Genomic DNA, 27,601 nt, shown 5'->3' with positions numbered 1-27,601 from the left:
CTTGTAGACTAAGAGTGAGGAATGGGGAGTGGTGCAGCCCAAGATTAAATTCTGGCCGAAAGCCAAAGTTACAAAGTGGGGTTTCTGAAAGAGCTCCTTAGAAAGTGAGGAGGAACTCAAGTGGAAAAGCCTTTGTCCTGTCCCCTTTCCATTCTGTTTTTCCTCCCTGGAAAGTTGATGTGATGGCTAGAGGTACCACCTTGTAGAGAGAAAAACAGACACCTAAGAAATTAATACCACAGAACTTCTGAGCAGCTTTGATTACCTACGTCTGGGTTTCTTCTATAGAAAAAAAATAACCCCATCTACTTTAGGCTACTGAGTTTAGAATTTTTAAAGACAGCAAAAGGAATTCTTAGCTTATAAAACGTGGAAACTTTTTCTGGGAAAATAACTGGATGTATTGCATCAGGGCCTTTGGGGTTTGGGTCTGCGTATCCACAGTTTTTAAAAAGCTCACAAAAATAAACAAACAAACAAACAAACAATAGAATAAAATAAAATAATAAAAAATATAAAAGCTCACCAGGGCAGCCTGGGTGGCTCAGCTCAGTGGTTTAGTGCCACCTTCAGCCCAGGGTGTGATCCTAGGGTCCTGGGATCGAGTCCCACATCAGGCTCCCTGCATGGAGCCTGCTTCTTCCTCTGCCTGTGTCTCTGCCTCTCTCTCTCTCTCTCTCTCTGTCTCTCATGAATAAATAAATAAAAATCTTTAAAAAAAAAAAGGCTCACTAGCTGATTCTGATGCAGCTGGTCTACAGAAGGGCTTTTAGGATTCACTCAAAAGAAATAAATGATGAAGATTCCCTCCTTCATATGAAGATGCTGGTATTTTGGCTAAAGAGGACATATACTTTGCTTTTTCAAAACATTAGTTAATAGATTTATAGTACTTGATACACAGTAAATTCTCAACAAATACCTATTGAATCACTATACCTTCCAATCACTTAATCCTTATCTTTTTACTTAGTCCTTTCCTTATGTAGTAGCCATTTACAGGAGAGGATAACCAAAACAGGAAAGAGAGTGGAGCTAATGGACTTATAAAAAATATCAGATTATTACCTTTTAACTTCCTGTGGTCCATGATTTCACTTCATGACTCACTATTCTAAAGGCAGTAGGCAACTTACTTATCCAAAAAATAGGAAATAATCTGAAGTGGTAAGACAAATTATCAACCTTCAGGAAAACAGGATAGGATATTGAAAGTCAAAATGAAAATAAAAATCCCTAGTGATGTTATACCCTATTTTACCTGAAAAAAATTATTTAGTGGATAGCTTGTTTTACTAACTTTCTTCATTTTTCTGTGCTGTTTCCTCTATTAAGGTTTATCCTATACTTACCATCAAGGCCAAAGGTTTGATAGTATAGTAATAGAATAGCCTGGAAATCTATTAAAACAATCACGAGTAACAATTTTATTTGCCATTTATTATATACTGTCAAAGAAGCACTATTTTTAGTATTTACCTTATCAACCAACAAATTCTTATACTTAATATTAGGTGTTGAAGATATTAACTTTTTCCTCAAGGAAATGATACTTATACCATCATAAATATCTTTTTAACATTCAAAGTTTCTATTTGTAATGCTTCTCATTAAAAAATGTTACTTACAGATATCTCACTAGTTTTCGGTATTGCTTCAACAAAAGTACCATTTGTTTCTATATCCAATCTTGGCCTTTTTCTAATATTGACATCTTCCTCTTGTTTCTGAACTTTCACTCCAGTTTCTAGCTCTGGTTTTGTGTTCTTGAATAACTGATCTAATACTTCATCTTCTATGGCAAAGTCATCAATTTCCTTTCTTTTTTCTGTAGAAAGAGATTTATTGGCAGGATTTTTCACAGTGGACTTTAAATCTCTATCTGTAAGTAAATTATCTGGCTTCTTTTCCAGAGCCTTATTCTGAGATAGATGCTGCTCCTTATTTTCCCATACTGAGGGTGTAGAAGATTGTGTTTGTTCTAAAAGAGAACAAGACATTTCTATTCTTGCTGATTTGGCTGAAGAAATTTCTTGATTTTCTTCATCTCTTTCCCTTAAGATTTCAAAAACAAGAGAAGAAAGCAAAAACAAAATGAACACAGCTAAGTGATTTTGTGGTTTGGCAATATTCACTCCCCTCATTTAATTCACAGTATTCTTTATTTTATTAATTAGTATCATTGGAAATTTAAAGAATTGGACATTTGAAAATGGCACATACTTCATATGGACACTCATGTTTTTGTAGGACTGTCAACCCAATGGCTAAAACCATAGGGAGAGGTCTATCTTCTCTGCTAAGGCAGCAGTAGCTAATAAATCAATGTAGAGGAAAAGGCAGAAAGATACAAAAATACAAAGCACTTGTTGCCAGGAAAGAGTAGCTTACTTTACAATATAGGGAAACTGCAGGCAGGGAAAAATTACCTTGGGAATAAAACCTGATGGATTAGTAAGAGCTAGATTCATGATAATAAGAGTAGTTAAATCCAGAATACAGTACAGACTATATACTGCAAGTAATATGTGAATATATGACTAAGAGTTTTCTATATAATACTGCTTCATTCACTAAGTACTGAATAAGTACTTTATTCATTTAAATTGTACTAAGGTCCATAGAGAACATAAAAACATGGATCTCTGCTTCCCAGATGTTTACTAAATTTTTGTTAAATTGCAATAGTCGAAGTGATACTTTAATAATACTAATCTATTACCAGGGTACTGGACAGACTAAGAGGTTTTTGTATTAAGTCAGGTGGTCAGAGTTTAAATTAGAGAGCTGGCAATACAAAAATATGGAAAGGGAGGAATTTATAACACAGTGAAAATAATCACACTGCTGTTTTGCGGGAGCAAAGGAGAAAGAGTCAAAGATTCTGACAAAATGAACTACTAACAAAGAAAACACATATTCAATGACAGAGGAGAAAAGGTTTAGGCCTATAATTTGGGAAAACAGCAAAAAATTCCTGTGGAAACATAGAAGTGAAGCTTAAAAGGTTAAGGTCGGACAAAAATACTGATCATCTGTAATACAGTCATGAAAACTCTGAAGGTATAGTATAAAGCACATAAAAAGTAGCAGTACAAAAAAGGAAAGAAGTCCTCGAAGGAGGAAAGTCAGAGAGGCAAAAACAACCAGGCGAGGCCACTGCTACAAAAACCAAGACACCATTCGGAGAAGAAAGGTTCAAGAGCTGAAAAGCACCAAAAGGCCCCTAGAGCTGGCAATGGTGTCAATGGCTACTTTCAAGGACATCACGTCGAGATGAAATATTGCTGGTTAAGAAATATTTCACATGGAAATGGGAGCAATAACAATAACCTCCTTCTTTGAGAAGTTTAATTGAGAGTATTAAAGATAAGAGGCAGTAGCTAGAGGAAAGAACCAAGTCCAGGGAAGGTTTTAAAAAAGTAAAAGTAAGATAGAGCTTTTTTTGTTTTTTTATTTTTTTTTATTTTTATTTTTTTAAATTTTTATTTATTTATGATAGTCACACAGAGAGAGAGAGAGAGAGAGAGAGAGAGGCAGAGACACAGGCAGAGGGAGAAGCAGGCTCCATGCACCGGGAGCCTGACGTTGGATTCGATCCTGGGTCTCCAGGATCGCGCCCTGGGCCAAAGGCAGGCGCCAAACCGCTGCGCCACCCAGGGATCCCAAGATAGAGCTTTTGAATCGAGAAGGGGCTAGAATAATTAAAAGTGCTTGAAAATGAGAGAACTGAGGGAGCATGGTCCTAGAGGAAGTGAGAGAAGGCGAAGGAACTGAGGCGTGGGAAAGCTCTTCTCCAAAAGCGCAGCAAAGTGAGACAACAGGTAAGCTTAAGGTGAGCAAGAAAAAAGGAGGAGAGAGACTCTATCATGACCTTAGTGAAGGAGGAGACTTGGACATTTCCGAGAGGGAATGAGGTCAAAGGGTCAGTTTTCCACAAAAGCATCTTCAAGCAGAACACACTCTGTGCCATTCTATTATATTAGTATTTTCCACAGATACAGAGAGGTGTTATTTAAAAATATACCTTTTTTTGATAGAAGGCTTAAAGTAATTTTTGATGGAGTTGGTCTGCAGCTTCTGGGAAGTGTGATCTCTTTTATTTACACCTGAGGATTTAGTCGGTGAAAGCTGACAGGTTGGGATTTTCATCCTAACCAGAGCATTTGACACTGCTTTACTATCATCAGAGCTTATCCTGGGCGGGTCCTTCACAGTGGACGTTTCTTGTGAAGGCATTCTGAATTTCTGTTCCACTTTGGAGATTTCGATTTCTTTAGGCCTTTCACTCAAATCCATACTGTAACAAAAGAAAAGAATGCAAGGTTAAACAATCAAACTTCTAGCAATTCTTATCTAGAAACACAGGCCTCTAGATAGTACGAATGTGATAAAGCTTTAGAACATAATTTTTAGACAATAATTAAGGGAATATATGTCACTATCCCAAGAAAACTGCTCCTTTTACATTAGTGCTCCCTAAAGAAAAATGGTAACTTTCTCGTCTTCATCCCCCGTAGCACACAATGTCTGGCATACTCTATTATAAAAAACTGCCATTCAGGGGATCCCTGGGTGGCTCAGTGGTTGAGCATCTGCCTTCGGACCAGGGTGTGATCCTGGAGACCCGGGATCGAGTCCCATGTTGGGCTCCCTGCATGGAGCCTGCTTCTCCCTCTGCCTGTGTCTCTGCCTCTCTCTCTCTATGTCCTTCGTGAATAAATAAAATATTTAAAACAAAACAAAAAAAAAACTGCCATACAGACATGAAATATCAACCTAGTACTCTATTATAAATTAAACTAGGTGATAGTTTTGCTCTGTTTAAAATTTTAGAATTATTTTCATGAAAAATTTTATTAAAAAAGGAAAAATCAGAAGAAAACAACCTCCTACAATTCTAGCATCATATATAATGAGATATTTAGATCTAAATAAGATGAATTTAGATTCAGATGAACTGATATGGTTATATTCCAACCAGATGGCAGGAATATAGATGAATTGATATGGTTACATTTCAGCCAGATGGCAGTCCCTGGAATAGAACTCTATACTACCAGAAAAATATTTAAAATACACACACACATACACACACAGAGTTCCACAATGTATGGTTACATAAACTGCCTTTAATATTCTTATTTCACAAAAAACAAGCGGTCATATATGTGACTTTCAAAACATTAATAGTTTCCTTTAAAACTTACACCTGGACTCTATAAAAAAAAAAAAGGATGTATTAAAATTTTAAGTGTGATTTAATATAGTGATATCACAAGTATTTTTCAATATGAATCATTCATTATATATTATTTAAAATACAATACACTTCCTTAAAAATACCAGGGAATACAAATGAGCTACCCTCGCTCAAACCCCGCCCCCCCCCCCCCCCCCGGGGGCAGCCCCAGTGGCTCAGCGGATTAGTGCCACCTTCAGCCCAGGGCCTAATCCTGGAGTCCTGGGATCGAGTCCCAAGTCCGGCTCCCTGCATGAAGCCTGCTTCTCCCTCTGCCTGTGTCTCTGCCTCTCTCTCTCTCTCTCTCTCTCTCTCTCTCTCTGTGTCTCTCATGAATAAATAAAAAATAAAATAAAATCTTAAAAAAAAAAGAACAAAAACCTCTTCATATAGAGAACCACTAGAAAACTATCATTATGAAATATTCATTATTTAGATAACCAGGTAGACACATAGAAAGTATTCCCAAGTTATAAATAATATTCAGAAGAAGGCAACATCATAGTACAAACTTATTACAAACTTGTTTCGATAGTCACAAATAAACTGGTGTAATTCTTTACAGTCTTCCACATAAATTTGTAAAGAACAACTAAAAAACTCTACCATTAAGACAGGGGTTAGCAAACTATGGCTTACAGGCCAAATCTGGCCTGCCATTTGTTTTTGTAAATTAAATTTTATTGGAACACAGCCCCACACATTCATTTACATGTTGTCTATGGCTGTGTTCATGCTACAATGGCAAAGCTGAGTAGCTGTGACAGAGATCAATGGCTCACAAAGCTAAAAATATTTACTCTCTTGTCCTGTAGAGAAAGTTTACTAATCCTTGACCTAATATATTATTTTCCCTGGCATCCCATTATCCCATGCTTTATCTTTTTTTTTTTTTAATTTTTATTTTTTATTTATTTTTTTCCCAAGCTTTATCTTCTAAGAGCTGATCTGATAGAGAGAGACACTGACTTTACTTCTTGAATATACCATTTACGTACAGAATAACAATGATTTGTTAACAGTGAAGTTTTACCATGTATCTGCTTGCTCTGATTCCGTGTCAGCTACACACGTTGTGGTATTCACTGGGGCACCTGGCATTAGTTTTTCATTGACTGACATGCCTTGGGAAAGGCCTGGCCCTGGAGTCATCTTCAATGCTGGAAATCACACAAGTGAAAGAAAGAATTACAACTGCTAGACACATGGACATTATTTTGTCACTTAAAATGGTTAGACTGTGCCATGCTGAGGAAATTAAGTAGGTGACATAGAACAGAGTTCTCTTCACTCAGTGAAACCAACAAATAATGAAATAGCCTGAAAGCAGCCTGTTGGCATCTGTAATGGGTTCATCTAAATCAAATCATTTTAAAGCTACATCAAATTCTTTGTGAAGTATTGTCAACCTAAAAATAAAATCAGATTATAGTTCAGATTATGCTTGAAGTCAGAAGACAAAAAATTCCATTTCTTCCACACAGAAAGAGTATCATCTATTCTACTATGGACACAAATCAAAATTAATGTGAGTTTCACTTTCTGAAGAAATACTATTTGAAAAGAAGACAAAGGGCAGCCCCAGTGGCGCAGCAGTTTAGCGCCGCCTTCAGTCCAGGTCGTGATCCTGGAGGCCCGGGATTGAGTCCCATGTCTGGCTCCCTGCATGAAGCCTGCTTCTCCCTCCCTCTGTCTCTGCCCCTCTCTCTCTCTCTGTGTGTGTCTCTCATGAATAAATAAATAAAATATTTAAAATAAAAATAAAATAATAAAGTAAATAAAATAATAAAATAAAATATAAAATAAAATAAAATAAAATAAAATAAAATAAAATAAATAAGAAAAGAAGACAGAGTTTTTTTGTGGCCACTCCAGAAAACCATAATGATTACTTCATCTTTTTATTTACTAGAATAGCAACTTAAATTCAAGTGTCACTCTTCTGGCATATTTTCACTGGACCTCCAACACTGAATTAGGTATTGGATCCTTCATTACAGTTTCCATACCACCCTTTACATGACTCTGTGAACTTTTAACATCACTGCTGTGTGACCTGCATTAAGTTATTTAACCTCTCTAAGCCTTAGTTTCCTCATCCATTAAATCGGAACCATTTTGTTTTGAGGACAAAATGAATTGATACACAGACAGCACTTAGAAAAATGCTTCGAACACACTAAGCACAATACAAGTATTAGCTGTCAGCGGTGGCAGCAGCAGCCCCAGCACTTTATATTACACTTATTTACTTGTTACTTTCCCTTATTAGACTTGGGACCTCCTTGAGAATAGGAACTGGTTTGTGTTCATTTCTAAATCTGCAGTTCCTGAACAACATTTGGGACATGGTAGATATAAGTTAGTGGAATTAAATTGTTAACTGAAAATTTTTTAAAAAGTTGACAGCTACTAAGTATCTAAGCTAAATCATCACTTGGTAGGTACTCATGACATAGGAGTTACTTAGATGTTTATTACTGATTCCAAATTCTGCCACTTTTCTTATATGACCTCCTTAGAAGCTCACAGTCATTTCCTTAAACACATACTATTTCTAGAATTCATTTCAGCTTGCGCAGAAGTTTGCAAAAAGTAGTAACTACAAATGCTTCTATTATCACTAAAAGAAACTATCAGTTAAGTCTAATGACCCAGAAAAGGGATGATTTGTCAACAAAAGATTTCTCCTTGCTAAAAATACTACAGGGGCAGGGCTTTGATTTGCTCATCTCTTTATTCCAAGTATTTAGAATAATTATAGGAATATAACAGATGTTCAACAAATGCTTGCTGAACTTATAAATGAACAAATATGGAAAGAAGAAAACAAGGAGGGAGAAGAGAACAGGGAGAGACATGCATTTACTCTATTCCCCCACAACAGGTTGTATTCTAAAACTGTTTAGAAGTCAGATGTCGAGGACTTGGAATCTACACAGACCCACCAATGAGTATGTGGAAAAACATACAAAAATGTTGCTTTTGGGGGAGGGGGCAAGATGGTGGAAGAGTAGGGTCCCCAAGTCACCTGTCCCCACCAACTTAACCTCGATAACTTTCAAATCATCCTGAAAACCTATGAATGCGGCCTGAGATTTAAAGAGAGAACAGCTGGAATGCCACAGTGAGAAGAGTTCGCACTTCTATCAAGGTAGGAAGATGGTGGGGGGTGGGGGGGATAAAGAAACAAAAGGCATCCAAGGGGGAGGGACCCCGCAAGGAGCTGGGCTAAGGCTGTGCAGCGAGAGCCCCCAGGACAGGAGGGAGGGCTCCGTCCCAGAGAAGCAGGAGCTTCACCAACCTTCCTGGATGGAAAGGCAGCCCGAGCTGTGCAGGTCAGCGTCCTGCCCCCAGAGCATCCAGGCCCCTGTGGACTGGGAGCTGCCGTACTTACTGCAGGAGCTGACTCCTGGGCTGGAGAACTGGCCATCGCCACTGTTGTTACTCCTCCTGGTGCCTCGCACGATAAACAACCCCTAGTGAGCCTTACAGTGGCCTCACAGGATAAACAGGATAAACAGCTCCCACTGAGCCCTGCACCAGGCAGGGGGCAGAGCAGCTCCCCAGGTGCTCACACCTGAGAATCAGAACAGCAGGCCCCTCCCCCAGAAGACCAGCTAGATAGAAGGACAAGGGAAAAGCAAGTTATTGACCAAGCAGCACTGGAAAGTTCCAGGGGAAGTCGAGGGATTTACAGTATATAGAATCAGAGGATACTCCCCCTTGTTTTGTTTTCTGTTTGCTTCTCACCCCCACTTTTTTTCTCTTCTTCTTTTTTTTTTTCCTTCTTCTTCTTTTTTTTCTTTTTCTTTTCTCTTTTTCTCTTCTTTTTTTTCTCCTTTTCCCAATACAACTTGTTTTTGGCCACTCTGCACTGAGCAAAATGACTAGAAGGAAAAACTCACCTCAAAAGAAAGAATCAGAAACAGTCCTCTCTCCCTCAGAGTTACAAAATTTGGATTAAAATTCAATGTCAGAAAGCCAATTCAGAAGCACAATTATAAAGCTACTGGTGGCTCTAGAAAAAAGCATAAAGGACTCAAGGGACTTTAGGACAGCAGAATATAGATCTAATCAGGCAGAAACTAAAAATCAATTAAATGAGATGCAATCCAAGCTAGAGGTCCTAACGACGAGGGTTAATGAGGTAGAACGAGTGAGTGACACAGAAGACAAGTTGATGGCAAAGAGGGAAACTGAGGGAAAAAAAAGAAAAACAAAAGATCATGAGGACAGGTTAAGGGAAATAAACGACAGCCTCAGAAAGAAAAATCTACGTTTAATTGGGGTTCCCAAGGGCACTGAAAGGGAAAGAGGTCCAGAATATGTATTTGAACAAATCATAGCTGATAACTTTCCTAATGTGGGAAGGGAAACAGGCATTCAGATCCAGGAAATAGAGAGATTCCCCGCCTAAAATCAATAAAAACTGCTCAACACCTCAACATTTAATAGTGAAGCTTGCAAATTCCAAAGATAAAGAGAAGATCCTTAAAGCAGCAAGAGACAAGAAATCTCTAACTTTTATGGGGGAGAAATATAAGATTAACAGCAGACCTTTCCACAGACCTGGCAGGCCAGAAAGGGCTGGCAGGATATATTCAGGGTCCTAAATGAGAAGAATATGCAGCCAAGAATACTCTATCCAGCAAGGCTCTCATTCAGAATAGAAGGAGAGATGAAGAGCTTCCAAGATAGGCAGGAACTGAAAGAATATGTGACCACCAAACCAGTTCTCCAAGAAATATCAAGGAGGACTCTGTAAAAGAAAGAGGAAGTCCAAGGGAACAATCCACAAAAACAGGGACTGAATAGGTATCACGAGGACACTAAATTCATATCTTTCAATAGTAACTCTGAACGTGAACGGGTTTAATGACCCCATCAAAAGGCGCAGGGTTTCAGACTGGATAAAAAAGCAGGACCCATCTATTTGCTGTCTACAAGAGACTCATTTTAGACATAAAGACACCTACAACCTGAAAATAAAAGGTTGGAGAACCATTTACCATTCAAATGACCCTCAAAAGAAAGCAGGGGTAGCCATCCTCATATCAGATAAATTAAAGTTCATCCTGAAGACTGTAGTAAGAGATGAAGAGGGACACTATATCATACTTAAAGGATCTACCCAACAAGAGTACTTAACAATCATCAATATTTATACCCCGAATGTGGGAGCTGACAAGTATATCAATCAATTAATAACCAAAGTGAAGAAATACTTAGATAATAATACACTTACACTTGGTGATTTGAACGTAGCACTTTCTACAATCAATAGGCATTCTAAGCACAACATCTCTAAAGACACGAGAGCTTTAAATGATACACTGGACCAGATGGATTTCACAGATATTTACAGAGCTTTATATCCAAATGCAACTGAAAACACATTCTTCTCATGTGCACATGGAATTTCTCAAGAATAGACCCCCATATAGTGGATCACAAATCAGGTCTTAAGCGATACTAAAAGGTTGGGATCGGCCCTGCATATTTTCAGACCATAATGCTTTGAAATTAGAACTAAATCACAACAAGAAGTTTGGAAGGACCTCAAACACGTGGAGGTTAAGGACCATCCTGCTAAAAGATGAAAGGGTCAACCAGGAAATTAAGGAAGAATTTAAAAGATTCATGGAAACTAATGAGAATGAAGATACAACCTTTCAAAATCTTTGGGATACAGCAAAAGCAGTCGTGAGGGGGAAATACATCGCAATACAAGCATCCATCCAAAAACTGAAAGAACTCAAATACAAAAGTGAACCTTGCACCTAATGGAGCTGGAGAAAAAACAGCAAATAGATCCTACACCCAGCAGAAGAAGATAATTAATAAAGATTCGAGCAGAACTCAATGAAATAGAGACCAGAATAACTGTGGAACAGATCAACAAAAGCAGGAGTTGGTTCTTTGAAAGAATTAATAAGATACATAAACCATTAGCCAACCTTATTAAAAAGAAGAGAGAAAAGACTTAAATTAATAAAATCATGAATGAGAAAGGAGAGATCACCACCAACACCAAGGAAATACAAACGATTTTAAAAACATATCATGAACAGCTATATGCCAATAAATTAGGAAATCCAGAAGAAATGGACGCATTTCTGGAAAGCCACAAACTACCAAAACTGAAACAGGAAAAAATAGAAAACCTGAACAGGCCAATAACCAGGGAGGAAATTGAAGCAGTCATCAAAAACCGCCCAAGACATAAAAGTCCGGGGCCAGATGGCTTCCCAGGGGAATTCTATCAAACATTTAAAGAAGAAGCCATTCCTATTCTACTAAAGCTGTTCGGAAAGATAGAAAGAGATGGAGTACTTCCAAACTCGTTCTATGAGGCCGGCATCACCTTAATTCCAAAAGCAGACAAAGACCCCACCAAAAAGGAGAATTATAGACAAATATCCCTGATGAACAAAGATGCAAAAATTCTCAATAAGATACTAGCCAATAGGATCCAACAGTACATTAAGAAGATTATTCACCATGATCAAGTAGGATTTATCCTCGGGATGCAAGGCTGGTTCAACACTTATAAAACAATCAATGTGATTGGTCATATCAGCAAGAGAAAAACCAAGAACCATATGATCCTCTCATTAGATGCAGAGAAAGCATTTGACAAAATACAGCATCCATTCCTGATCAAAACTCTTCAGAGTGTAGGGATAGAGGGAACATTCCTCAGCATCTTAAAAGCCATCTACGAAAAGCCCACAGCAAATATCATTCTCAATGGGGAAACGCTGGGAGCCTTTCCCCTAAGATCAGGAACAAGACAGGGATGTCCACTCTCACCACCGCTATTCAACATAGTACTGGAAGTCCTAGCCTCAGCAATCAGGCAACAAAAAGACATAAAAGGCATTCAAATTGGCAAAGAAGAAGTCAAACTCTCCCTCTTCGCCGATGACATGATACTCTACATAGAAAACCCAAAAGACTCCACCCCAAGATTGCTAGAACTCATACAGCAATTTGGCAGCGTGGCAGGATACAAAATCAATGCTCAGAAGTCAGTGGCATTTCTCTACACTAACAATGAGACTGAGAAAGAGAAATTAAGGAGTCAATCCCATTTACAATTGCACCGAAAAGCATAAGAAACCTAGGAATAAACCTAACCAAACAGGTAAAGGATCTATACCCTAAAAACTAGAGAACACTTCTGAAAGAAATTGAGGAAGACACAAAGAGATGGAAAAATATTCCATGCTCATGGACTGGAAGAATTAAAATTGTGAAAATGTCAATGCTACCCAGGGCAATTTACACATTTAATGCAATCCCTATCAAAATACCATGGACTTTCTTCAGAGAGTTGCAACAAATCATCTTAAGATTTGTGTGGAATCAGAAAAGACCCCGAATAGCCAGGGGAATATTAAAAAAGAAAACCATAGCTGGGGGCATCACAATGCCAGATTTCAGGTTGTACTACAAAGCTGTGGTCATCAAGACAGTGTGGTACTGGCACAAAAACAGACACATAGATCAATGGAACAGAATAGAGAATTCAGAAGTCGACCCTCAACTTTATGGTCAGCTAATATTCGATAAAGGAGGAAAGACTATCCACTGGAAGAAAGACAGTCTCTTCAATAAATGGTGTTGGGAAAATTGGACATCCACATGCAGAAGAATGAAACTAGACCACTCTCTTGCACCATACACAAAGATAAACTCAAAATGGATGAAAGATCTAAATGTGAGACAAGATTCCATCAAAATCCTAGAGGAGAACACAGGCAACACCCTTTTTGAACTTGGCCACAGTAACTTCTTACAAGATTCATCCATGAAGGTAAGAGAAACAAAAGCAAAAATGAACTATTGGGACTTCATCAAGATAAGAAGCTTTTGCACAGCAAAAGAAACAGTCAACAAAACTAAAAGACAACCTACGGAATGGGAGAAGATATTTGCAAATGACATATCAGATAAAGGGCTAGTTTCCAAGATCTATAAAGAACTTATTAAACTCAACAGCAAAGAAACAAACAATCCAATCATGAAATGGGCAAAAGACATGAACAGAAATCTCACAGAGGAAGACATAGACATGGCCAACACGCACATGAGAAAATGCTCTGCATCACTTGCCATCAGGGAAATACAAATCAAAACCACAAAGAGATACCACCTCACACCAGTGAGAATGGGGAAAATTAACAAGACAGAAAACAACAAATGTTGGACAGGATGTGGAGAAAGGGGGACCCTCTTGTGCTGTTGGTGGGAATGTGAACTGGTGCAGCCACTCTGGAAAACTGTGTGGAGGTTCCTCAAAGAGTTAAAAATAGACCTGCCCTACGACCCAGCAATTGCTCTGCTGGGGATTTACCTCAAAGATACAGATGCAATGAAATGCCGGGACACCTGCACCCCGATGTTTACAGCAGCAATGTCCACAGTAGCCCAACTGTGGAAGGAGCCTCGGTGTCCGTCGAAAGATGAATGGATAAAGAAGATGTGGTCTATGTATACAATGGAATATTCCTCAGCCATTAGAAACAACAAATACCCACCATTTGCTTCGACGTGGATGGAACTGGAGGGTATTATGCTGAGTGAAATATATCAATCAGAGAGGGACAAACATTATATGGTCTCATTCATTTCGGGAATATAAAAAATAGTGAAAGGGAATAAAGGGGAAAGGAGAAAAAATGAGTGGGAAATATCAGAGAGGGAGACAGAACATGAGAGACTCCTAACTCTGGGAAATGAACAAGGGGTGGTGGAAAGGGAGGTGGAGGTGGGCGCGGGGTGGGGGTGACTGGGTGATGGACACTGAGGGGGGCACTTGATGGAATGAGCACTGGGTATTATGCTCTATGTTGGCAAATTGAACTCCAATAAAAAAAATAAAAAGTAAATAAAATAAAATAAAGTGTTGATTTTTACTCATGACCCTGTTTCTATATGAAATGATATAATAGAAAAGAAAACACAAATTTTAGAATTGCCTTGGCCATGAATTATTTATGGAACCTTAACTATTCTCAGCCTTACGAGGTGGCTTACCTTTTGGCCTATAAACACATTTCCCACAGTGGATGATAAAACTTTGTTGCTCCACAGCGGCCAAGATAATCCTGTGTGTCAATAATGTAGTTTAATTAAGTAAATATATTCATACCTACTACAAATAAGTACTATGCTTGGTGCTGTCAGGGAATCCAAAATTAATTGGAGCTTATAATCAATCTAGTGGCTGAAAGAGGCATGGAAACAACTAGTTCTATTTCAAAGTAGGAAAAAAAGTCTAACTGGAATGCAAAAACAAGTTACTGGAGTATAGAAAACAACAATTTTGACTTGGAGGACAGTCACTGGAGAAAAAACAACTTAGAAAAATTTCACGAAAGAAGTTAAGTATCTGAGTCAAATTTTGAAGAACAGCGTTGGCATTCTAGAATAGGGACCATGATGAGCAAGACTGAGGAGTGTGGAAACTATAAATAATATAGCACATATAAACTGTAGGGAGATAGATATATATATTTTTTAATAGCACATATAAACCATAGGGAGATATATATATATATTTTTTTTTTTTTCTTTTTTTTTTTTTTTAATGAAGCTGGGAGGAGAAAGGCTTTAGCTAAACTGTTGAGGGCTCAGAACTCTGGACAAGGAGCTTAGGGTTTTATTTCATAAATAATGAATTAGTAAAAGGTTTTAAGAAAAGATGATTATAGGGACGTCTGGGTGGCTCAGCGGTTGAGCGTCTGCCTTCGGCTCAGAGCATGATCCTGGAGTTCCAGGATCGAGTCCCACATCAAGCTCCATGCGAGGAGCCAGCTTCTCCCTCTCCTATGTCTCTGCCTCTCTCTGTGTCTGTCATGAATAAATAAATAAAATCTTTAAAAAAAAAAAAAGAAAGAAAGAAAGAAAGAAAGAAAGAAAGAAAGAAAGAAAGAAAGAAAGAAAAGATGATTATACTGGCAAAGTGAAATGCTAACTGTAGAAATGAGTGAAGAGGCAGGACTGGACACCATTATAACAGCCCTCAGGAAAGGAAGACAATGGAAGGTTCAAGTGTGGCAGTGGCTGTAAGAGGGGATGGCAGCAGACTTCTTGAGCAGAAGCTGCACAAGAAGAATTTCAGGTCTTGATTTAGCTTTCTCTTGGTGCTTGGCTTTAATTGAACTTATCAGATTGTTTGCCTGTCAACTGTTTGAATCCTGACCTTTAGCATATAAAGTTTACAGTAACAGTGATCTTGTTTTACTTGATTTACCAGTTTCTTCAGCACTTCTTTAGAAACAGTGCCCAGCACTTGATGGGATGAGCACTGGGTATTATATTATATGTTGGCAAATTGAATTTAAATTTTAAAAAATGTAATAAAAAATAAATTAAAATTGTCATAAAAAAGAAAATAAAAGAAACAGTGCCCAGTAGTATAAGGCAGCCACAAATACTTAACAAATAAATAAATGAATGAATAGATGAGCTTTAAAAGATGGTGAAAATGGTCATCCCTGACAAGTACAGAGCAATGTGCATACGCAGCCTATCACCAAGTTACAAATAAAGTTGCTAAAGACTCAATAAAATAATGCTTTATTTACCTGTATCAGGCTGGCTCCGAGGATTACAGTAACTCTCTGTAGTCATGAAAATGACTGCCAATCCAATTTCTGCTTCAGGAATAGGTCTAAGCCCCTGCCTAAGAGAATAAAATAGTTTAAGTATGATAATATATTAAAACTAACAACTTTTATTAAGGTGATGTCAAGTTGAATCTTTTTATTCCTTCCCCAAAGAGATAACACAATTTTATGGTATGGAGAAAATTACAAATACATGGAGCACTGGTGTACTGGGGGGCAAGGTTATATTGGGCAAGTCCACCACTCTTTAGCAATTCAGTCATCTTATCTGTAAAATAAAGGCCTAAAATAAAGGAGATAGAGCCTTCCATTCCTGAAATTCTATAATTTTCAGGGTAAGAAAACAGTAATACCATATGAGGCAATAAAATACATTTTTATAAGTAAATCTATTACTAGGATCCAAAAATAAAACTTAAAAGAGAAGGGAAGAGAAAGGAAAGGAAGGAGAAAGTATAAAGACATATCACAAGCTCTATCTATACATGTTTTGTAATTTTAAGTTTAGGAAATAAAATCATTTTACAAATTTACATGTATTAAGGAATCTTCTCCTTAAAGGAATCTTATAGTGAACTACCTTCTGTTTTCTATTATGTGAATGAAACAAAGACAATTTAATAACACCGCTACATAAAACTACACCTCAGACTTTAAGAACTACAAAACTCTTTTTAATACTTATTGTAAAGATGTTTTAAGTGGTTGTAGTAGTTTAAAAGGTCTTTCTCAAATGCTTAACATTTGTTTTTCCTATGTCCTGGATTAATGTAATAGAACTCAACTATACATACAGTTACATGATAGTACTATATTAAAATATATTTTATAGTATCATAATCAAGTGATCACATATACCTATTTATAATTCAAGCAATTCAAAATTGGCATATTATCTTCTTTGAAACTGTAAATATATTATGTAAATTAGTTATAAAGATTGGTTCCATAAAATAGAAATATTTTGTAATATGCAATAATGTTATACAGATAATTACATTATCCTAAATGGGGAAACATATCCTTTTAAAGTCAATAGTGAGGGGCACCTGGGGGTCTCAGTGTTTGAGCCTCTGCCTTTGGTTTAGGTCATGATCCTGGGATCCTGGGATCAAGTCGCACATCAGGCTCCCCACAGGGAGCCTGCTTCTCCCTCTGCCTATATTTCTGCCTCTCTCTCTCTGTTTCTCATTAATAAATATAATCTTAAAAAATAATAAAGTCAATAGTAAGATAAATGTGGCTACTAATACAACCTCTATACAACACTGCTCTAAACGTCCCAATAGGTACAAAACAGAAAGGCAGAGGGAAAAAGAAACATAAGAGGTACAAGGATTAAAAAACAGGATAGAAACATTATTTATAATGATTTTTATAAAAAAAAGGACTATAGATACATTAAAAATAAAAGGGGAAGCTAACACAATGGCAGGATATAAGATTAATATCTAAATGTCTTCTAAATTTATATACACCAACAATAAACTAGAATATGTAATTAAAGAGAGAATATTATCGATTTATACTCTACCTACCAGCATACAATATCTACCACAGAATATGTAGTACCTAGGAATAAATCTAATAAAAGGAACTCAAGATCTTTAGAGGGAAATTATAAAAATTGTTAATTTTCCCTAAACTGATTTGTGAATTTAATGGAAGTCCTAATAAAAATCCCAATAGGGTTTTTGAAAAGATGATTCTAAAATGTATATGCAAAAATAAAGAGTAAAAAACGGACAGGTTGCTTCTAAAGAAGAGCAAAGACATTTGCCATACCAGATATGAGGACTTCATTGAAGTCACAAAAATTAAGACAATTTGGTAAATGTGGTATTGGTATAAAGACATATTGAACAATGGAATACAGTAAAGCCAAAAACAGTCCTATGTACATATGGAACTTTGGTATAAAACAGAATCCATTCCAAAAAGATTAAAAGCAAATTTCAAACACAAAATATCAAAACACTAGCAACAAATTAGTAAAAAATATAGGTGAACATCTTTTTAATCTATGAATAGAAAAAGACTTCTTAAAATATAAAAAGTACTAAGAAAGTTTTTAGTATATTAAAATTAAATGAGGGCAGCCCCAGTGGCCCAGCGGTTTAGTGCCGCCTTCTGCCCGGGGCCTGATCCTGGAGACCCAGGATCAAGTCCCACGTCGGGTTCCCTGCATGGAGCCTGCTCTCCTTCCTCTGCCTGTGTCTCTGCCTCTCTCTCTCTCTCCCTCTCTCTCTCTCTGTGTCTGTCATGAATAAATAAAATATTTAAAAAATAATAATAATAAAATTAAATTAAATGATTTCATGTATCATATAGTAAAACATTACAAAGTGGTAAAAGATTCTGCAATAAATACAAGTGAAAAAGAATTAATATCGAGAAATATAAAGAACTTCTACAAATAAAAAAGGAGAGTAGAAAATATACAACTACCATATGAGCCAGGAATTGCTACACTCTTGGGCATGTATTCCAAGGAAATGAAAACTTACATTCACAAAGAAACTTGTACATGCATGTTTAGAGGTGTTATTCATAACAAAAATTGAAAAAATGCAGATTTCCTTCAATGGAAGAATTACTCAACAAAGTGTAGTGTACACATATATACACACACTACTACTCAACAATAAAAAAGGATAAACAACTGATACACACAACTTAGATGAATCTCTAAGGAATTATACTGAATGAGAAAACCAGTCCTAAAGTGTATATGCTATCATTTAATTTATACAACATTATTTTAAAAGATAAAATTTTAAAAATGGAGAATAAATTAGTGGCTTGCCAGGATTCGGGGACAGGAAGTTGGAGGTGGGGAGGGAGGAAGGGAAGTGGGTGTGGTTTTATTTATTTTTTTTTATTTTATTTTTTTTTGTGGGTGTGGTTTTAAAAGAACAACAGGAAGGATCCTTGTGGTGAAGGAATTGTTCTGTATCTTGACTAAGGTGGTAAATTTATGAACCAACCCATGTGATAAAATGGTCAAAACTAACACACACACTCACACAAAAACCGGGAAATTCATATTAAAAAAATACAATTATAGTGATAGAAAACCGGGTAAAAGACATGAGCAGATATTTCAGAACAAGAAAAACAGATGTCCAGGAAGTATCAGAAGAAATGTTAAGCATCACCGGTGATGAGAAAAATAGAAATGAAAATTACAGGATAGGATTGTATATCCATTCAATTAACAAAAATGGTAAAGTCTAACCATATCAAGTGTGGAAAACAGTGTGCATCTATTTAATCTCTTACATACTGTGGGGGGAGGACTATAAGGTGGAACAGTTTGATACTAACTCCAGAGATTGAATATTCATATAACCTATGACCCAGCAGTTCTAACCCTAAGAAGAATATTGAGTACAACCAGGAAATGCACAAAAATGATCTCAGTAACAATGTTTACGATAATAAAAACCAGAAAGAAGATTTTTTTCAATGTGGAATCAACAAACTGTGGTATATTCACACAATGAAATATATTTTACCATCAAAACAAATTAATTACAGTAACATGTAACAAAATGGATGAATTCTTATCAGTAATGTATCATTATGTGGGAAAAATCCCCAAAGATTACATAGTAGTATGAAGACCAGGTTATAAAGTTAAAACAATTAGAACATATGCACACATATTTTAGAAATAAAGAAACAATAAAACTATATGTAAAAGTAAGTAAGTAAATGATAAGCAAAGGATTCTGGATGAATGTTATTCTATGTAGGAGGAGACTGGGCTAGGGGTAACACAGAGGTAGGTATTTTTAAGTATCCAGCCTGCATTTTAGGAGTAGCTTCTCACACATTTATTATATAACTTAAAATAACTACTTCACTAGTGAACAAAATTAGTGTGTATTGTTATGGTTCAATGATGACAGTGTATCATGAACCAAGGAATATCATTCATCCTATTTTGTGCAAAACTGTGAAACAGATGAAGAGAGGGAAGGCAAAGAAGGAGGAAAATAAAGAGAAAATAAATTAACAGGAAGAGTTCCCACATTTGAGCTAAGATGTTGGGAAAATATCTTAGCAACATCATTCTCTTACACTTTTGAGTTTTCTTCAGAAGACATTTAATTGTAACCCCTGATATCCTATACCCATACTTCTTAGATAATGCTAATGGTGTGTTGTCCAAAATTCAGTCAACAGCTGGCTTTAGTGGCCACTTGCTTGATCTACCTGCACCTCCAATGACTATCAGTGGCTTGGACAAAGTAGAAACGTGTTATCTTAAGTGACAGTCTTTCTCAAAGACTGCCCTCCCCCAAAAAACAAGTTGTAATGGGGCCAAAGACTACAGAACCAAATGATATCTCACGATGAAGCCACCAGCCTCTGATCAACTTTGTACTCTGGCTACTTTCTTACCTCGTGATCATGGTATATGCTGAAGGGCAGTGAGATGTAAGGGTGAAATGCAGAGACTGTGTAACCAGATTGCCTGGGGTCACACTCTGGCTCTCTTGCTCACTCCCTGTGTTCTATCCCTTTTGTCCTATCTGCACCGTGGTTACCATAACAGTAAATAATACACAGAGCTGTGTGAGGACGAATGTCTTTATATACATGAAACTCCTGGAACAGGATCTGCTCACGATGAGATCGTGATACAGTACGATGTAAGTGGAGCTTTCACTGCTCTTATTTTGCTTGGTTCTTTCAAAGACCGGTCACAGGTAAAATGTTGTCTAAAAGAGGCCTTCTTTTCTCTATTCTATTAAGAATAAACTTCTTCCCTTTTCCCTGTTATTCTGCTTCCCTTTTGCATATTTGTAATTATCTGTTTACTCATCTTTATCTGCCTCTCCCTCTAGACAGTAAGCTCCAGTGGTGGCAGGGACCATAGATGCCATAACTATTATATTCCGCTGCCTAACAGGTAAGAGAACCGTAGTAAATTCTGGATATAAGTAAGATGTTATTTTGTTACACAGATATTTTCTCTTTGTAGTAGTTAATACATCCCCATTAAGGAAAATATCTATGGGACAGAAGACTAAAATTTTATTTTTTGTTTTAGCAAATATATAAAATAAAACAAGGGCAATCTCCATGTTCAGTAAGACTATTGGGAGAGGAAAAATGAATATTGTAGGGAAACAGCTATGGACTTTTTAATAAATTTATTTTTTATGGGTGTTCAATTTGCCAACATATAGAATAACACCCAGTGCTCATCCCATCAAGTGCCCACCTCAGTGCCCATTACCCAGTCACCCCCACCCCCTGCCCACCTCCCCTTCCACCACCCCTAGTTCGTTTCCCAGAGTTAGGAATCTTTCATGTTCTGTCTCCCTTTCTGATACTTCCCACTCATTTTTTTCTCCTTTCTGGACTTTTGAGACATAAATACTCTACCTATTTATGGTAGGTGAACAGAAATTTGGTCAGCAGACTGCAAACCTAACATTTTATAATACTTGTTAGCCTCAAAAATGTTAAGATTAGGGATGCCTAGGTGGCTCAGTGTCTCCCTTTCGCTCAGGATGTGATCTCAGGGTCCTGGGATCAAGTCCTGCATCAGGCTCCCTGCAGGGAGCCTGCTTCTCCTTCTGCCTGTGTCTCTGCCAATCTCTCTCTCTCTCTCTTGCTCTCATGAATAAATAAAACTTTAAAAAACAAAAAAATTAAGATTATTAATACCAATGAAGACTTTAGGACAAAAACCCTTTGTTTGGCTCTTTCACATTGTCTCCTCACTACAAATCCTATTCTTGGATATATGACATTTTTTCTTGCTTTTGAATGACAGCCTATGTGACAGGGCTGAAAAATGTTATATGCATTCCTAATGGTAATAATCACCAAGTAACAACTATATTCCAGCTGTAGACAGTTTCAGGAAAAAAATCTTACATTTTAACTTTGTCACAGATAAGGACGCTGTACTTCTAGCACACTAACGCACAATAAATTTCCAAGTACCATACATAACAAAATGTTTTGTTGTATCTCTTGTATATCTTTTTATATCAAATTCAGTAAAATAAAAAAGTTACATATAAAATTGCCTTTTTTAAAATAATTAAGATAATTCTGTACCTTTGCAGCTTATCCATAATTGAGTGAATCCATTTTTTCTGAGAGTCAGGAATTAGAGTTTGTGAATTTGTTATTCCTACATCAACAACACAAATTCCAGGAGCTGAAAAGAAACTATATTCTTCTTTATTTTCTTCTGTTATTAACCTAGCATCTCCTCCTCCAAAAATAACTGCTGAACTTAACTTCTTATACTAAAAAACAAACAAAAAACAGAAAAAATATAATGAAATAGGCACAATTCATTCCTTCAGTTCATTCTTTTAAATTTAATTCCAGTATAGTTAATGGTGTTATATTAGTTTCAGGTGTACAATATAATAATTCAATACTTCCACAGATCACCCAGTGCCCATCACAAATACACTCCTTAGTCCCCATCACCTACTTCCCCCATACCCTGCAAACTCCCCCTCTGGTAACCATCAGTTTGTTCTCTACAGTTAAGAATCTGTTCCATGGATTGTCTCTCTTTTTCTTCTATTTGCTCATTTGTTTTATTTCTTAGATTCCACATATGAGTGTAATAATATGGTATTTGTCTTTCTCTCACTCACTTATTTCACTTAATATTATATTCTAGTTCCATCCACATCACTATAAATGGCAAGATTTCATTCTTTTTTTATGGCTGAGTAGTATTCCATAACATATATGTGTGTATATCACATCTTCTTTATCCATTCGCTTGTATTAGGGAAGTAAAATAAAAGTAGAGTTGAAACAGAACTGGTTCTACTTTTTAGAAGACAATCTGAGCTTTACTCAGAGAATCCCCAGTTCACCAGGTATCTTGGCAGCCCTGGGATTGTTACATTGTTTGCCCTTCCTTATCATAATTAACAATGCTCTAACTGTGGGCTTGCTTGCACTGTCCACCTACAACATAAGCTCCTTAAATCCCCATTTTGGTATACTGAAGACATTCAACAGCTACTAAATGACCAAGTAAAGACTTAAATCAGTTTTCTGTCCCCACCCCTTAACCCACATATTTATAGAAACTTAATTGGCCAATTATTAACATATGTCAAAAAAATCTCATATACATGAATACTGGACAAGTCCTAGTGCCTAGACAGTTTTTTCACTTCTCACTTCTAACAAAATCTCAAAAAATATGCATTAACAGTTGGTAACAGTAATAATTTATCCTAGTTTATGTCTTCATTAGGAAAATTCTTCTCATAACATTACCTGTTTGGCATTTAGAAATACAAACATTTTCCCTCTGAAGATTTGCTTTCTTTCCTGTCGTCCTGACAGATCAATGTTTTTATTTCCAATAGCTGGTTCATCAATAGGTGGGTAATAACTGTTAAAAAAGAAATTAAAAGTATATTCTAATTATATGCTGTTTTGTATGCATACTGTTAAATTTATAAATAGAATAGCTATCTAGACATCGGAAGGTTTAATTTCTGTAACATCATTGAATTATTATTTTTTTAAAAGAAAGCATTTTTTTCAGAGACAAAATGGTGGCAGGTGCCATATAAAAAAACATAGCTGTTCCTTATTTTCTGAAAAAATATAATCCAAGAGCGGACAATCCTAAAATATGATTTAATATACATGAATCAAACAAGTTACGTGAATTTTAAAAGGCTGAGACCGCGTCCATAAAGATCAATTTCTATTGGCATCTTACGTTTCCTGGGAATCAAGGAGTGTTATGTTCACATCCAATTCTGCAAACTACTATTAAGTGTTTTATTAAAAACCCCTTTGGGAAAAAAAATTCCTTTGGAGAAGCCCAGGAAAATTTTTTTTTAAGATTGATTGATTGATTGATTGATCAATTTATTCATGAGACACAGAGAGAGAGGCAGAGACACAGGCAGAGGGAGAAGCAGGTTCCATGCAGGAAGCCTGACGTGGGACTCGATCCAGGGACTGCGGAATCACGCCCTGGGCTGAAAGCACATGCTCAGCTGCTGAGCCATCCAGGCATCCCAAAGCTCAGGCAATTTTAAAACTTAAAATATTTTGTCAGTTTAAATAAAATTTCCAAAGTGAGATTAAAAAACACAATCTTGGGGATCCCTGGGTGGCTCAGCGGTTTAGTGCCTGCCTTCAGCCCAGGGTGTGATCCTGGAGACCTGAGATCGAGTCCCACATCGGGCTCCCTGCGCGGAGCCTGCTTCTCCCTCTGCCTGTGTCTCTGCCTCTCACGCTCTCTCTCTCTCATGAATAAATAAATAAAAATCTTTAAAACACACACATACACAATCCTCTGGGGGCACCTACGTGGCTCAGGTAAGCATGTGACTCTTGATTTCAGCTCAGGTCAGGATTTCGGGTTTGTGGGACATTAGGCTCCATCCTGGGTATGGAGCCTGCTTGGGATTCTCTCTCTCTCTCTCTCTCATAAAAATGAGGGATAAAAAGAAAATAGAGACTATATCAACAAATAATTCTCAAGCCACATATCAGTCCAGTTTCAACTTTCTATATAACTAAATCTTTTGCTACAATTTATAACTGATCAGTCTGTCAGCTTAACTCTACCTTCAAGTAAAAATTACTAATTACTAAATATGCTCATGGATAAGAAGACTCAATATTGTCAAGGTGTCAGTTCTTCCCAACTTGATCTATAGATTAAATGTAATTCCAATAAAACTCCCAGCAAGTTATTTTGTGGAAACTGACAGATTCTAATGTTCATATGGGGAGGCAAAATATCCAGAACAGCCAACACAATATTAAGGAAGAACAAAGTTGGAGTTCTAGTACTACCCAAGATTTATTATAAAGCTACAGTAATCAAGAGAATGTGGTATTATGAAAAAACACACAAAAGAGATTAAGAGCCCAGAAATAGACTAACATAAACACAGTCAAGTGATCTTTAACAAAGGAACAAAGGCAGTACAATAGAGCTTAGATAGTCTTTTCACCAAATGATGATGATACTGGATATTGGACATTCACAGGCAAAAATAGAATCTGGACGCAGAGCTTACAGCCTTCATAAAAATTAACTCAAAATGGTCACAGACCTAAAGTAAAGTGCTAAACTATAAAACTGCTAAAAAATAACAGAGAAAAATCTAGATGACCTTCGCTATGGCAGTGACTTTTCAGATACAGCAACAGGCATGATCTATGAATGAAGTAAATGATATGCTAAATAAACTTCATTAAAATTTAAAACTTCTAAAAAAAAAAAAGATTAAGACTTCTGCTCTGTGAAGGACAATGTCAAGAAAATGAGATGATGTACCAGAGACTGGGGGAAAATATTTGCAAAACACACATCTGATAAAGGACTGTTATCCAAAATACACAAAGAACTCTCCAAAAGTAAGAAAACAAACAACCTGATTAAAGAATGGGCCAAAATCCTGAAGCAGCTTCTTGCTAGACACATCTCCAGAGGCAAGGGAAACAAAAGCAAAAATGAACTATTAGGACTTCATCAGGAAAAAAAGCTTTTGCACATCAAAGGAAACCAAACTAAAAGCAACCCATGGAATAGGAGAAGATATTTGCAATTATTAGATAAATGGCTAATTTCAAAAATCTATAAAGAACTTATCAAACTCAATACCCCAAAACTAAAAAATCCAGTCAAGAAATGGGCAGAGGACATGAACAGACATTTCTGCAAGAAAACATACAAATGCCTAACAGACACATCACTCCTCTTCAGGGAAACACGAATCAAAACCACAATGATACTACCTCACACTGATCAGAATGGCGAAAATTAATAAGTCAGGAAACAACGGATTTTGGCAAGGATACAGAGAATGGGAAACTCTCTTACACTGTTAGTTGGAATGCAAATTGGTATGGCCAGTCTGGAAAAAGTACAGAATTTCTCAAAAAGTTAAAAACAGAACTGCCCTACAACCCACAATTACACTACTAGGTATTTATCCAAGGGATACAAAAATAGTAATTTGAAGGGGCACATGAACCCCCCAATATTTACAGCAGCCATGTCCCTAATAGCTAAAATATGAAAAGAGCTCAGATGTCCACTGAAAGATGAATGGATAAAGATGTGATACACACACACACACACACACACACACACACAGGAATATTACTCAACCACCCCAAAAAATGAAGTCTTGCCATTTGTAACAATGTGGATGGAACTAGAGAGTATTATGCTAAGTGAAATGAATCAGTCAGAGAAAAACTACCATATAATCTCATTCACATGTGGAATTTAAGAAACAAAATAGATGATCTTAGGGGAAGAGAAGGAAAAATAAGATAAAAACAGAGAGAGAGGCAAATCATAAAAGACTCAAGTATACGAAACAGGGCTCCTGGAGGGGAGGAGTGGGGGGGGGGGATGGGGTAATTGAGTGACTGGCATTAAGGACACTTGATGGAATGAGCACTGGGCGTTATATGCAGCTGATGCATCACTAACTTCAACCCCCAAAAGTAATAATACACCATATGTTACCTAAATTGAATTTAAATATAGAATTTTTTTTAAAGGGGCCAAAATTTTAACAGCTATCTCACCAAAGACATGTACAGATGGCAAATAAGCAGATGTTCGATATCATGTTATCAGAAAAATGTAAATTAGAACACTTAGACCCAGTTACACATATATAAGAATGGCCAAAATCCACAACACAAACACCACCAAAGCTTGTGAGAATTTGAAGTGATAAGAACTTTCATTCATTGCTGGTGGGAATGTAAAACGATAAAACCACTTTGGAAGACAGTTTGGCCCTTTCTCACAAAACTAAACACACTCTTACTGTATGATGCACTCCCTGGTATTTATCCACAAGAGCTGAAAAAGTTATGTCCATACTAAAACCTGCATGTGAATAGCAGCTTTATTCTTAACTGTCATAAGGTGGAAGCAATGGAAATGTCCTTTGGTAAGCGAATGGATAAACTGTAGTACATTCAAACAATGGAATATTATTCAGTGCTAAAAAGAAATGAGCTACCATTCATGAAAAATATTGAGAATTTTAAATGCAAGTTACTAAGTGAAAAAAGCCATTCTGAAAAGGCTACCTACTATTTAATTCAACTGTATGTTGAATTAATTAAAGTTATGTCCATACTAAAACCTGGATGTGAATAGCAGCTTTATTCTTAACTGTCATAAGGTGGAAGCAACGGAAATGTCCTTTGGTAAGCGAATGGATAAACCGTAGTACATTCAAACAATGGAATATTATTCAGTGCTAAAAAGAATTGAGCTACTATTCATGAAAAATACTGAGAATTTTAAATTCAAGTTACAAAGTGAAAAAAGCCATTCTGAAAAGGCTACCTACTATTTAATTCAACTGTATGAAATTCTGGAAAAGGTAAAACTATGGAAATAGTGAAAGTTCAGTCGTGGCTGGGAGTTGGAGGGAGTGGGAACAATAAATAGGGTACAGAGGGTTTTCAGGGCAGTGAAAATACTTTGTATGATACTATGATGGATATATGTATTATGTTTTTATCCAAAGCCATGGAATGTACATCAGGAGTAAACTCTAATGTATACTATGGACTTTGGGTGATTATGAGGTCAGTGTAGGCTCATGACACTTTGATGGGGGGAACCCCTAATTGGGGGGGGGGCTGCATGTGTGCAAACAGGAGGTAAATGGGAAGCTTCTATAACTTCCTCTCGATTTTGGTATGA

At 36.7% G+C, this 27,601-nt stretch overlaps 1 protein-coding gene across 2 annotated transcripts in view; it reads right to left on the bottom strand.

Annotated features, from left to right (window-relative positions):
- The window catches only part of NBN (nibrin), a 59,360-nt gene that overhangs the window by 18,605 nt on the left and 13,154 nt on the right, over nt 1–27,601 (bottom strand). For both annotated transcript variants that reach the window (XM_026013357.2, XM_026013348.2), the window contains exons 6-11: nt 23,164–23,281; nt 21,967–22,160; nt 15,841–15,938; nt 6,276–6,402; nt 4,028–4,300; nt 1,629–2,055 (exon numbers count right to left, since the gene is read on the bottom strand). In XM_026013357.2, the coding sequence (XP_025869142.2) occupies nt 1,629–2,055; nt 4,028–4,300; nt 6,276–6,402; nt 15,841–15,938; nt 21,967–22,160; nt 23,164–23,281 (1,237 nt within the window). The remainder of the gene's footprint in view (nt 1–1,628; nt 2,056–4,027; nt 4,301–6,275; nt 6,403–15,840; nt 15,939–21,966; nt 22,161–23,163; nt 23,282–27,601) is intronic.

Source organism: Vulpes vulpes, chromosome 13 (genome assembly GCF_048418805.1).
Source record: "Vulpes vulpes isolate BD-2025 chromosome 13, VulVul3, whole genome shotgun sequence".
Taxonomy (NCBI): domain Eukaryota; kingdom Metazoa; phylum Chordata; class Mammalia; order Carnivora; family Canidae; genus Vulpes; species Vulpes vulpes.
The sequence above is the reverse complement of the archived record's forward strand: the minus strand, read 5'-3'. Positions and strand labels throughout refer to the sequence as shown.